Source organism: Phaeoacremonium minimum (genome assembly GCF_000392275.1).
Source record: "Phaeoacremonium minimum UCRPA7 unplaced genomic scaffold PA7_03_scaffold_222, whole genome shotgun sequence".
NCBI lineage: Eukaryota > Fungi > Ascomycota > Sordariomycetes > Togniniales > Togniniaceae > Phaeoacremonium > Phaeoacremonium minimum.
Window position 1 is genome coordinate 87,626 of NW_006921127.1, and position 13,090 is coordinate 100,715.

At 53.1% G+C, this 13,090-nt stretch overlaps 4 protein-coding genes across 4 annotated transcripts; 2 read left to right on the forward strand and 2 right to left on the reverse strand.

Annotated features, from left to right (window-relative positions):
• Positions 1-471: 471 nt before the first annotated feature.
• On the forward strand, positions 472-1,697 carry UCRPA7_2979 (putative ubiquitin conjugating protein; the record flags this gene model as incomplete). Its single annotated transcript, XM_007915550.1, has 2 exons — positions 472-660; positions 753-1,697. The coding sequence occupies 2 exons, from the start codon at positions 472-474 to the stop codon at positions 1,695-1,697; spliced, it is 1,134 nt and encodes a 377-aa protein (XP_007913741.1).
• An 891-nt stretch (positions 1,698-2,588) lies between these two features.
• UCRPA7_2980 (putative kinesin heavy chain protein) lies at positions 2,589-5,483 on the reverse strand (the record flags this gene model as incomplete). Its single annotated transcript, XM_007915579.1, has 3 exons — positions 2,589-2,826; positions 2,886-5,302; positions 5,364-5,483. 3 exons carry the CDS (start codon positions 5,481-5,483, stop codon positions 2,589-2,591), a joined length of 2,775 nt encoding a protein of 924 aa, XP_007913770.1.
• A 1,009-nt stretch (positions 5,484-6,492) lies between these two features.
• UCRPA7_2981 (putative ubiquitin-conjugating enzyme e2 2 protein) lies at positions 6,493-7,146 on the reverse strand (the record flags this gene model as incomplete). The annotated part of the gene is made up of 4 exons (XM_007915554.1): positions 6,493-6,616; positions 6,694-6,918; positions 6,981-7,045; positions 7,105-7,146. The coding sequence occupies 4 exons, from the start codon at positions 7,144-7,146 to the stop codon at positions 6,493-6,495; spliced, it is 456 nt and encodes a 151-aa protein (XP_007913745.1).
• A 929-nt stretch (positions 7,147-8,075) lies between these two features.
• UCRPA7_2982 (putative acetyl- acetyltransferase protein) lies at positions 8,076-9,483 on the forward strand (the record flags this gene model as incomplete). The annotated part of the gene is made up of 3 exons (XM_007915566.1): positions 8,076-8,234; positions 8,292-9,236; positions 9,286-9,483. 3 exons carry the CDS (start codon positions 8,076-8,078, stop codon positions 9,481-9,483), a joined length of 1,302 nt encoding a protein of 433 aa, XP_007913757.1.
• Between the last annotated feature and the right edge of the window lie 3,607 nt (positions 9,484-13,090).

Consider the following 13,090-nt stretch of genomic DNA (forward strand, 5'->3'; position numbering starts at 1 on the left):
CCGTGTTGGAGTTGGCTGAGAAGCTGTCAGGTTTGTCAGGATGTTATTGCCATGCCATGCGGGACAGGGGCACAGCTCGAGACGGGCGAGACGGGCTCTAGGAGTGTGGCGGTGCCTCCTGCTGCAGTGCTGCTGCCTTGTGCCCCTCGTCCCCTCCCCGCTAAAATGCCCACTAGACACTCACTAGGTAGTTGACATTAACACTTACGAGGTCCCTGCACCACTGAAGAGATGTGTGTGTGCATGTGTGTGTGTGGGATCATCGGATCCTTTAAGAGCCCGCCTCTTCCTTTCAGCGCCCGCCCCAGCCCAGCCTGACCTCTCCTTGTATTCTCTCTTCTTGCTTCTTGATCTCGGTTTGACGCCGTATTTCAACCCATTTCATCTCTGAATCAATCAATCCATTCTCTTTTCTGACTTCTTTTTCTTTTTTTGGATTTAAAAAATAAACAACTCGCTGAAGCTGCCAATATGATGGACACTGTGGCGTCAATGGGGGTCAGCCTCCTGAAGAGAGCCGTATACGAAGGCTTCCAGGAGGGCTCGCTCTTCAAGAGGGCCATGGACGGTGGAAACGACGACAATGCTCGCCAGCTGCCCAAGTGGGCTCCTCTGGTGCTCTTCGCCAACCTCATCGTCTTCTTCCCCGTCATTCTCTATGTAAGTTCTCTCCATTTACCATCTCATCATATACCCGGTACATCCGTGGTGAGTTGAGCCTCGTACTGACAAGATGTCTTACACACAAACAGATCGGCTATACCCTGAACCACATCTACCCGGTTCTGGCCATGGTTGAGGACACCAAGCCCCCGGCATACGAGCCCGTCTCTCTGAACGCCGATACCGACTCCCTGGCCGAGGACCAGATCCCCACCGGCGACCGGCCCATCAAGATTGACCAGCAGCCGGCACTCATCACCTCCTCCCTCCGCCGCACCAACCGCCTGCTCTACAGCACCGCCGGCTGGACCGCCAACTTCCGCGGCTTCATGTGTGCCATTGCCCTGAGCATCGCCATGGGCATCGCTGCTGTCGTCTTCTCGGCCATTCCCTTCGTCCCTGGCTTCGTCGGCACCCTGCTCGCGAGCCTCGTCACCGTCCAGATCAGCACCACCTGGACGCACACCGTCATCGCCGCCCCGACCTCCAAGCCCTGGTTCCGCCGCCTCCCGCCCCTGCGCCGCACCTTCGAGGCCACCTGCCTGCCCGTCTTCATCTACTGGGCCGCCACCACCATCGCACAGGTCGTCCCCATCGTGGTCGCCTCCGCCCTGGGCATGGACGTCTGGGACCCCAAGCGACCCATGGTCATGCCCGAGTACCACGGCAGCTCCGCGTGGAAGTCGCTGATCGTCGTGCTCCTCGCGCTCTTCATCTCCGTCTTCCTCACCATCCCCGCGCACGTCGTGCTCGTCCGCGTCCAGGCCAGCCTGCTGGCCCCGGAGGAGGACACCATCATCCCCTTTGACCGCTCCTTCGAGGGCGCCGTCGAGCCCGCCCTCGTCGGCGGCAAGGGCTACGTCTCCATCAAGGACGCCCTCAGGACCTTCACCCGCGACAGCTGGGTCCGCCTGTACAAGCTGTACATCAAGCTGTTCCTCGTCTCCCTCGCCTTCTACGCCGTCATGGCCGCCGTCATCATCCCCGAGGTCATCCTCATGCTGGCCAAGAGCGAGAAGGCCAAGGGCAACTAAGCTGGGGTTCTTTGATCGAGGTTATCAAACACCAACGATGGCGGTGATTATCCTCACCGGGGGGGATGCCTGAGACGATGACGATGACGAAGAAGAAGAAGAAGCAGATTGACTCGCTCCTCTGCTTTGTAAGGTTCACGCTCCGTGACGCTCGCAACTTTTGAAGTATTGCCCCAGAATAGGGAGGGAGAAAATTATGCTGCCACTGTAATTGGGTTTTTGGATTGTGACGGATAAGAGGAGTTTGGGTTTCCATTAAGCTTGTTATAAGTTCGGCGTGGCTTGGGCCGTTACCTTCAACGGCCCGGCTTCCAGAACAGAAATTCTGCCTACCTACCGTGGGAGAACTACTAGAAATCAACACCTTTCATTCCAACTATCACACAGAATTCAGACATTTGATGCACCAAGTAATCTATGTGTGCGTGTGTGTGTGTATCTATGCATTTCATTCAATACTCGTGACTACGAAATCGTGCAAAGAACCAAAGACAGTAATACTAGTACTCCTTTAGCCATGCATGCTGTCTGTTGCTACCAGATCTCCTCCAGCTCCGCCGCCCCCCATGCTCTTCCGTCCATCACCTCCAAGTGCGGCTAGCATCGATAAATAGCAGCGGAAGCAGCGGCGATTTCGTTCAAGATCCAAGCAGGCCTCCATGCAGACAGCCAGTCAGTCATTCAAACTCCTTTCCTCGTCTCTAATGCGCTCTTCTGCTATATGGAACAAAGGGGACAACATCATTGTGTGGGTGTGTGTGTGTCTGAGAGGGGTATATTTGGGGACGTGGGCATGCAAATCAAGCGGTCTGCGAAAAGGGGCGCCGGAGATCAAGCAAGCAATCTATCCTGACGGCTATTCCAAGGCCAAGGCGGCGGACGACGGGGCTCTTAGCTCTTCTGGAAGAACCAGCTCGAGCGCTTGTTCTCGCCGCCGCCCTGGAGGTTGGCAATAGCCGGGTTGGTGGCGGTGTTATCGCCGCCTCCTCCGCGCAGGGGCTTGGCGATGCGGCTGCCGGCGTTGGCGAAGTTGAAGCCTCCCAGGCCTGTGGGCGAGTTAAGACCACGGGTGCTGCCGGCTTTGGCTGCCTCCAGTCGCTCCTTAACGGCTGCAAGCTGGACCTCGAATCTAGAGTGGATGTTAGCATGAGAATGGTATAATAATTTGGGGATAAAGAGGTTTCATACTTGTGGTTGGCCTGCGCCATCTTCTCCTGACTATCCTGCAATAGGCTCTCCAGGCTCTGGATACGCTCGTTTCGGGCAATGAGCTTGCGCTCCGCAATGGCGACCTCCTTCTTGAGGCCCGAATTTTGCTCGACGAGCTGGCGCTGCACCTGGGTGAGCTGCTCGAGGTTGCGCTCGAGGAAGGCCATCTTCTTCTGTTGGGCGCGGTTGTTCGACGACCGCAGCACATTGTTGTACTGCTCGCGAGTCTCGTCAAGGGAGATCTCGAGCTCGACGACGCGCTCGCAACGGTTCTGGAGATCGCGCATCAGGCTCTTCTTCATGACGTCGAACTCAGCCATCTGCTGAGCAATGGTCTTGCCATTGGCCATCGGCGCGGCAGTGCCAGCCTTGACTTGGCGCTGGAGATCCTCAATGAGGACCTTCATGCGTTCATTCTCAGCAACCTTGCGGGTGATGTCTGCCCGTAGGTCGTCAACTAGCTCAACTTGCGTGTTCTGCCTATCGGCAAAGGCTTGCGCAAGGCGAGACTTGATCTCCTCGGCATCACCCTCACCAAGGTTACGAGTCAAGAGATCTTCGTATTCCTGCTGCAGGGCTTCAAGACGCGCCTCCAACTCGGCACGGCGGCGTGCTTCAGAATCACTTGACGCCCCGCTGTACAAGGAGAGCTCAGCTTGTCGTACAATACCCTGGGTTGCAACCAACTTCGCACGGAGCGCCTTCAAGTCATCTGGAGGAATTGGGTCGCCAGTAGAGCTCTGCTCATGTAGCGCATCTACTTGGTCAATAACCTCTGCGATCTGGCGCTCGTTGTCGCTGAAGACTTCGCCACCAAGATCGAATCCAGCCATCATCTTGGCCATCTTCTCTGCCTTCTTCCTCTCCTTCTCATCGAGAACTGCGCTCGTCTCCTTGGCGCTCATCTTGACATCTAGGAGCTGCTGCTTCACCTCATCCAGTTCAGCAGTGAGCTCCGAGTTCGCCTCCTTGAGAGCATCCATCGTAATCTGAGCCTCCTTGCCCTCGAACGTTAGCCGCTCTAGTTGCATCTTGACCTCGTTCACTTCACTGTTGAGCCTCTCATTGTCTTTGCCGACTCTGCTATCATGCTCCTTCAGCAAGTTCAATTCCTCTTTGGCTTCGCGTAAGTGCTTCTCTGCTGTTGTAGCGAGAGACTCCTTCTCGGATAATTGATCTTGTAGTTCGTTTTCACGACGCAAGAACTCCTCGCGCTCATCTTTATCTAATGGCAGAGAAGGCGTCCCCGCACGCTCTGAGATGGCCGGTGTCTCTGCACGACTCTCGGGAGCGAGCCTTGACGGTGTTGATGGCCTGGCCGGCTGGGACTTTGGCGCAGGGAGCGCATCTGCAGATAACGGTTGTACCCATCGATCCCTGGAGACAGACTCTCCAGCTCTCCATAGCTGAAGTTCACCCTCCAGGTTGACAATGTAATTCTCGAACGTGGTAATCTGAGTTTTGGCTTTGGCGAGAAGGGCCTTGAGTTCGGCAGGACTAAGCTCGGCATTGATCTTGGCTTTGTTCTTGATCGATTTGGCTCTCATACCAAAGCGGAGTGTGCTGAGGGTTTCGGCATCATTGTAGCTACTTGGCGAGCAGTTGATAATCAGCGTTGTCCTACTGTTACCACCTAGCGACTCTTGCAATATACGAGTCAACTTCGAGTCTCGATAGGGAATATGTGAAGATTTGCCGTCTGTGAGGGAGTTGATGACCATGCCCAGCGCACTTAAACTCTTGTTGATCTTCTTCGCCTCTTCGAGCGTCTGACCACTCGCACCGGTCTTGCCGACCTTTTCGCTACCAGCCAGATCAACCAGGTAGAGCTGTCCACTCTTCGCAGAACCTGTCTCCACGTTTTTCTGAGTGATAGTGATGACGAAGATAGAGTGCGAACGCGAGGATTCCTGGTTCATGTTGGTGGCAGCCACAGCTCTTGCATTTCCACCTCTCCTCATGACCTCAAACACTTCCTGAACACTTGACACATAAATCTCGAGCAGACCCTTAACATAGACACCACGATTCTTCTCCTCATGTACTGGTAAGTTGTCGTTTTGAGGTTGCAACAGATCTCGGATCCTCTCCATGTAAATCTCCATGTAGCTCACTCGTACGGTATATTCGATTGTCCCGGGACTCGACATGATGCTGTCAAAGATCTGTTCCACGATACGCGGGATAACACCACGGCCTTCATCGTCATCTATACTGGTTCCCATCATGGTGTAGGACTTGCCGGCACCGGTCTGTCCATAGGCAAACACAGTGCCATTGTAGCCGTTCAAGATATCCTCGACCGTGGACCTGATAGAGAAATCGAAAATGTCGGACTGCTTGCATGACATGTCAAAGACGCGGTCGAACGTGAACGAGCCTTGCGCCTCTCTGGACTGTGGCAGATCTGTTAGCTGTGGGCCCATCGGGCATCGCGGGAAGGCTTCTGAAACGCACATCTATGGTACAAGTATCCTCGCCATCGAATCTGACGATGGGCTGGCCGCCAGAGTCGAGCTCGATGCGGTTCTGCGGCCGGAACCGGGCCACGACCTTGATACTATTCGTAGTCGACATGATGACGGCGCGACGTAGCTTGGAGCGTACGAGGTGATCTCATAAGTGCGGCGGTGCCGCAGCAGGAATCAAAAGGGGGCCCGATAGGCGGCGAGCGATCCGCGCAGCCGTTGGAAGGGGACAAAACAAACAAAATGGCGAAGAAGGCGTCAGTCGCGATGCGACAAGTTGTCGGGGGTTGCGGGCGCTGATCGAGGTCGCAGAGATGACCAAAAGAGACGACGCTGTGACTGTAACTTCAACCGCAGCAGGTGGTGGAAAGAAACAAGGGGCCTTCTTCAGGGATAAACGCGACCAAGCGTCGCGTAGGCTCCTGCAGCTAATTTGTCCTTCGGCTGTGGTTTCATGCGGCGAGGTGGTGGGTGGGACGAAGGACAGACGCTAACACGTCCCCTCCGTCACCCTACGAAAGCCTGCTAATCTTAAGTGCTTCAGTGTCGCTTTCCTAACACTGGCCACCAATGCCGTCATATAACAAGAGCCAACTCAGCAGCTTTTGTAATTTAGCAAAGCCGTCTGTCAAGGTGCGCGAGACAACAAAGCAATATGGTCTCAAAATACAGTCATCAAAGAAGGAATAAATGGATAGTCATGTCCTTGCCAGAGCAAAAGTTGATAGGCATTCGGCTGTGTCTATGGTATAAAACTATCCACGCCTGCATAAATGCAATGACCGAGAACACCCCGCCCATAAAGTCCCCATGAGTATTACTGCAAATAGCCTGCAAAGGCAAATCACAACCAGAGCACACCTAGTCAACGCTCACTGCAGCAGAGGGAGGATGACCTGTCGAACGCCTGGCCGAACGGACTGATCCACAGAGGGACACATCAGTAAGAGGAGAATGCTGGTCCCAGAGCCAAACGCCAGTTTTCCACCCGTCGCAGACGTGGTATCATGCTGTTCCTGTCATTCTGTCCTCGACTGGTCTCAATTTCCGTAGTTCATCTTGGCCCCGTCTAGTCCACCTACGTAGGCTTTCTTCCATGTGTCCGCTTATGACCGCTATCAATCCTCCCAGCTCTTTTCTACAGTCTCGCGGACTCGCTTGGTATATTCTTTGCGATTATCTTTGTACAGGTTGGAAGCTTCGACGTTTGCGGGTGAGCCGGTATTGGGGTCGTTCAATAGACTGTCACAACCAAGTTTAGTATGTTATCATCAATAGTTGCAGCGGATGCCCGTGTCAAAACGAGGGGACGCGCTCACCTCTGAATACTCGTCAGCACCGCTGCAACGTCGTATGTGGGACTCCATCTATTTTGTAAGATATCCAGGCAGAGCTCGCCTGTGGCGTAGACGTTCGGGTGGAACATCTGGCTGATGAATTTGACGGATGGGGGCTTGTTGGGATACTGCTCCTCGAAGTGCATCACCAGGCGGAAAGTTCCATCCTCGAAAGGCGTATCGGCAGGGCCGATGATGACGGCGTTCCTGTTCGAGCACAAGTTAGTCCTGCAAGACGTCTTTTAAAGTGGCTGCGGAGGAGGTCCTACCAAGTCATGACATTATCGGGAACAGGGGAGGCAGAGACACCAGCAGGAGGGTCAGTCTGCATACGCTTCGGTGAAAGTTAGTATTCGAACTGCCTCTCATAATGTCCTCGAGCATGATGCTAACCTTGAAGTCACGCATCAACCGACGGCGGGCTGCGGTAGACATCTTGCAGTTCTAGGTGGCGTTCTTCTTGATGTGAGGTGGCCCGGGGAGCGAAAGACGCTGGACGATTTGCGATGATGAGGTGATGATGGTAAAGGGATGTGAGCGTCCTCGACCGTCGATGATCCTTCCTTGAAGTGGAAAGGGGATAGGAGGAGGGAGTCAAACAAAAGCAGTAATACCTACCTATCTTTCGGTATCGATAATGCACTGAGAGGGATCTCGCCTGGGGTGGCGTCAGTGGGACTTGAGCACGTGATGGCGTGAATCGTTAGGCCATTATTCAGCAGTGTTGGGCGCTGGCTGGACGAAAAACACGGATTGAGAGAGATTGACACTGGCTCCCGCATTATTACCTGGTTACTCGCAAGGCGACACGGTTATGATCTATCTGCTATCGTGAGAATTGGTAAGAGGAAGCGTTTCTACGGCAGACGTGCCAACTAGATGTCTTCGCCAGACTCTGTAATCAGGCGCTCAGCCTCCTCGACATGGCTTCCACGCTTATACCGTTCGTTGCAGGCATGGCGTCCTGATACTGCGAGACAGAACGTCTACACGAGGTCACAAGCTAGATTAGAAGGGGACTCAAGGCTCCCCCTTGAAAGGGTTTAAAAGGCCTTTCTCAAACCGGAGTACCGGTTGCTCATTGCTAGGTGAGTCGGGACACTGCGCCTTGTCGGTTTCGGAACGATTTCGGGGTTAGTGCTTCCCCGGACCATCTGGAGTGTCAGCGGGTATTGCAGGGTAACACGGCATTTTAAGCTACCCCAAGGCCCCGCCTTAAGCCGAGGAGTGACGGCTACCCATTCCCTCCTCCTCAAGCCAAATACAATGCTATTCCAGCTCTAATCCTCAATCTTCATTTTCTTTCTTGGTCTCTCTCGGTTCTTGCCAAGTCTCTTGACTGTCTGTATTCATAGTTGCAAAGAATGAGTGCCTCTCGACTGCGACCTGCCATTGGCAACGGCGTTGGTCTCGCTATCACATGCAGGAACGTGTCGGCTCGACGGTTTTCGACCAGGCCGGCTCTACAGCAAGAGATCCGGGATGCTTACATTCTAAGTGCCTCGAGAACGCCCACAGCTAAAGTGAGCCACTCTTGTTCGATAGCCTCAAATCTAACCCTTTTCTAACTTCATGACAAGTTCAATGGCTCCTTCACGACCGTACCGGCGCCGAAGCTCGGCGCCGTAGCAATCAAATCCGCCATCGAGAAATCCCGAGTACCCGTCGAGAAAATTACCGATGTTTATATGGGAAATGTCCTCCAAGGTTCCGTTGGACAGGCTCCGGCTCGGCAAGCAGCCGTTTTCGCCGGTCTGCCGACCTCCGTCGAGGCCATTACCATCAACAAGGTCTGCGCATCTGGACTCAAGGCCGTCGCATTCGCCGCCCAAAACATCCAGCTGGGCTTAGCTGAGGCACAAGTTGCGGGCGGTATGGAGAACATGACCCGTGTGCCCTACTATGTCCCGCGAGCCAGTAGCATGCCGCCATTCGGTCATATCAAGATGGAGGATGGTTTGATCAAGGACGGCCTCACGGACGTGTACGACCAATTTCACATGGGCAACTGCGCCGAGAACACTGCTAAGAAATACGAAGTCACGAGGGAGATGCAAGATCAATATGCGATTCAATCATATCAACGAGCGCAAGCGGCATGGAAAGAGAAGGCTTTTGCAGACGAGATTGCGCCGGTCACAGTACCGGGCAAAAAGGGTGACACGGTGATCGACACAGACGAGGGCTTCTTGGATGTTAAACTGGAGAAGGTGCCAACGCTGAAGCCGGCTTTCATTCGTGATGGTACCGGCACAGTTACTGCCGCCAATTCGTCAACCCTGAACGATGGCGCGAGTGCGCTTGTGCTTGGAAGCAAGGCGATCGCGCAGGAGTATGGATCTGGCTCAAGGGTTTTGGCGCGCATCTGTGGCTCTGCAGATGCTGCTGTCGACCCCATTGACTTCCCCATCGCGCCCGCAAAGGCCGTACCCATCGCTCTTGAGAGAGCCGGGATCACCAAAGATCAAGTCGCCATCTGGGAGTTCAACGAGGCCTTCGCTGCAGTTATCAAGGCCAACGAGAAGGTAACGCATTTCCTTGCACAGTCTTGAATGAGACTAACATGGTTTATAGATACTCGGCCTCGAGGGCGCAAAGGTCAATCCTCTTGGTGGTGCAATTTCTTTGGGCCACGCCCTTGGTAGCTCAGGCTCCAGAATTCTGGTCACATTGCTTCATCAGCTCAAGCCTGGTGAGTATGGTGTGGCAGCAATCTGCAACGGCGGTGGTGCGGCGTCTGCTATGGTGGTGCAAAGGATAGAGTCTGTATGATACATAGGTAGTTTGGATAGACGCACAAAAACCCACTGATATACATACTTAAGTTAAAGACACTATTGCCCAGGCTTGTAGTTACTCGGGATTAACAAACTTCATGATATGAATTCCAGTTATGCAAACTCCCATTTTCAAATTTTCCCAGTCTGTAATTGTATTTACGTCTACACTTGCTACTGCCAATTCAATTGATTATCCATGGAATGCTTGCGCTTCTTTGGTAACAATGGCTCAATTGACCCCACTACCTACCAAAAGCTACCTAGGTACCACCAAGTAACCGCACTAGCCTCAATCACACTTAAACAAAGTAAACTACATATCAAGGTCACACGCCCCCTAGAACAAGGCCTTTGGCCCTGCGATATTTGATTATAGCTGACCGTACAAAATCTGAACGAGTCTTTCCGGTACATTCTACGAGGCCTGGGTGGGCTAGCAGCCACCGTCTTGGATTGAGGGCTTCACGCGCCTCAAGATGGCCCTGGTTACTCAATTCTTGACGGGCATTAGGGGCTTCATCGTCAATCAAAATGGAGACGGCCTCTGCGATTGGCTTCAGGTGGACCCAGCTGGCCCTGATATGTACCACGGGCTCCGTGGGGAATTGAAACAGAGTTTCCCGGTCAAGAGCCAGGCACTCGAAAATCTCATTGAGAAATGCCTGCCAGAGGAGGACGATGTCCCTGAGGGACGAGGGTCGCCCTGGCCAGGCTTTGTATCGTTCATGAAGGAATATCTCCAGTATTGGAGGGACGCGAACTTCGATGACATGGTGGATGTTCACGAGAAGCTATGCGGACTACTGACGTGAGTGAAAGAAGGCCATATGCGACTTTCTCTCGATACTAATTAGCTTTAGATCCTGCGCGACTGCGCTCGCCAACCCTACATTTGGTGTGATTATGTTCAAGACTAGCATATCCTTGTCTGAAGCTCTATCAAAAGTCGTCATGATCCTGAATAGGAGGCCCGAGTTGACCAGTGGGCGGCGCAAGGTGGTCGGGGACGAGGATAGCAAATCTATCGTGGAAACCTCCGCAGACATCATCCAGAAGATATTCACTTCTTGTCTTACAGATAGAACGAGCACTAGATATGCTCCTCCCGCAGGAAAGAAGATCGGTGTCTATATATTCGCCAATCTCACGTTGAAGCTCCTTTTCACAGTAAGTGTCTGAATGCGTGCACAAGAGGCCTACCAGCTAATTGTTGTGATGACAGTGCGGCAAGTCAAGACTCGCCGTTCAGCTTCTCACAAATATATCCACCAGCGGACCGCCGCTATCTCTCTTTCCCGCCTCCCAGCGAGTCACTTTCTTGTATTACCTCGGGCGATTCAATTTCGACTCGGATAACTTTCTACGGGCTGCTGTTGCTCTACAAGAAGCGTACACTCAGACACCTCCCACATTTCAGAAGCACCGCCGCCTCATCCTAACCTACCTAATACCTTCCAATATTATGCTGGGACGCTTCCCCAGTGACTCGCTTCTCAGTCGCCCGGAGGCTCAAACGCTTGCTCCTGTTTTGCGGCCGATCATCGCCGCTGTTCGGAAAGGAGACTTTCTCGCTTTCCAGAATGCCTTGTCGACCCATGCCGATTGGCTTTACACAAAAGGTCTTCTCTTGACATTCACGTATCGCCTACGCTCACTGCTCTGGCGCTCATTTACTCGGAAGACATTCTTACTCACGTACAACCCACCCGCAGACCCAGGTTCGCGAGCGGCAGCAACACTTAATCTTGCCGACGTCGTCACGGCGGCGTCGTACGTCCAAAAACGCATGGAAGGCTACGTGCCCGCGAAACCAACGCCTCGTGGCCGACCGCCACACATCAATTCTCTCTTCATGAAGGCAGTAAGCAACAATGTTCCGGACGCAGACTCACTACTGGTGCCACCGCCGGGCGGGCCCAAGAAACTACGGCCGAGCGAGGGGCTGTTCTGGGGGAATCTGCCAGCGTCGATGAAGGAGGTCGAAGGCGTAGTAGCAAGCCTGATAGCACAAGGCCTCATGCACGGCTTTCTAGCTCACTCGAGCGGGCGTTTTGCGATTATGGGGGCGAAGCAAAAGGGGCCGCTAGTAGCAGGGTGGCCGAACGTCACACAAGTCATACTGGAGAGGATGCGGGAGGAAGGAGTGGACGTGGAAGATGTGCCAGCGTGGGTCAAAGAACAGCAATACTGACGCAACGGCTTCGTCGCTTCCTGAAAAAAACCATATATCAATACCCTGTACTACTACTTAGCTTCGAGAAACTGAGATGGAGCAACAACCAAGTATTTGGAAGTCCATACAACTTTGTCTGGTCAGGTTTTGTCACATAGCAGATGAGGCTGGTTGCCGAAAACGGGTTTTTTATTTTTCCTTTCAGCTTCGCAAGAGCCGACACGAGATCTTGACAGCTTGCTCTGCCCCGATACGTAAGTCATATATTGCATCTGTGTATATATCGTCCAGCATCATATCTGATAACACCAAGCTCACTCGTCCGTCTCTTCAAGAAACATCTGCCAACAATAATTCTCACCAAACCATCCATCTCCAACGAATAGAGTTTCCCCGGTACCCTCCGCCGGCATATACCCTTTTTACCATCCAGGGTCCCCAGCGTTGGGAGAACCTTTTCCCTCTTCTAGGCTGTGTCCTCGCAATGCAATTCCAAGGCCAAGACGAACCCCCCCAAAAAAATTCACTCGAGAAGACTGCTCCAAGTCTTGAAGAAGAAAAAAACGAGCTCCACTCCAAATGGGCATGGGTATAATGTCGAAAATGTCCAAAATGCGCGAAAGCCAAGCGGCAAAGGTGATATCCAAGAAGTCGAAAGCGGATCAGCCACGAAGTGCCGTTCCGTATAAACACTAAACACTACTGCCAATAGGGCAATAATCTAAGATGGTCGAATATGTATGTGAAGCCGAAAGACGAATGGTTCTAGGATCAAAGAAAGAACGTTATCGTCGGCATATAGTCAAAAAGTCACCAATAGGCCAAGATAAGGCAACTATGGTTGGAGATAGGTCGAAGAAGATTTGAAAAGGCCAGCAGCAATAGCGAAAAGGTGTTTGAAGAGGCTCCCGGCCAAAGCGTCTCGGCGTGAGGTCTGTCAAAGGACGACCGGCACCACGCTACCTGACCCTGACGCGAGCTCGGGAAGTATAGACATCAAAGAATTCGAAACATATGATGCTGCTGGGAAGAAGATGAAACGACTTGCTCTCCGACAACGGAGGTCAGTTTCAATACAGCCAAGCGGCTGCGACAAGAGCCACGACTAGGCCAGCAATGGCGGCGCCACCTTGATCGGGGTTCATGGCATCATTTTCAGATGCAGTTGTTGTTGGGACAGGAACATTCGTCGGCGAGCCAGTCGTAATGGTGGCTTGCGCTGTCACCGATCCGCCAGTGCTCAGAACTCCTGCAGTTGAGGTTCCATTTTCCCGGAAAATACCAGGCAACACACTGTAGACCTTGGACGTCGTTGCAGGCGTCGATGAAGACGATGCCTCGGTGCTACTGCTGCTGCTGCTACTACTACTACTACTACTGCTTGTAGTAGAAGTTGTCTCTTCGGAGGTAGTAGTTGGAACAGCGG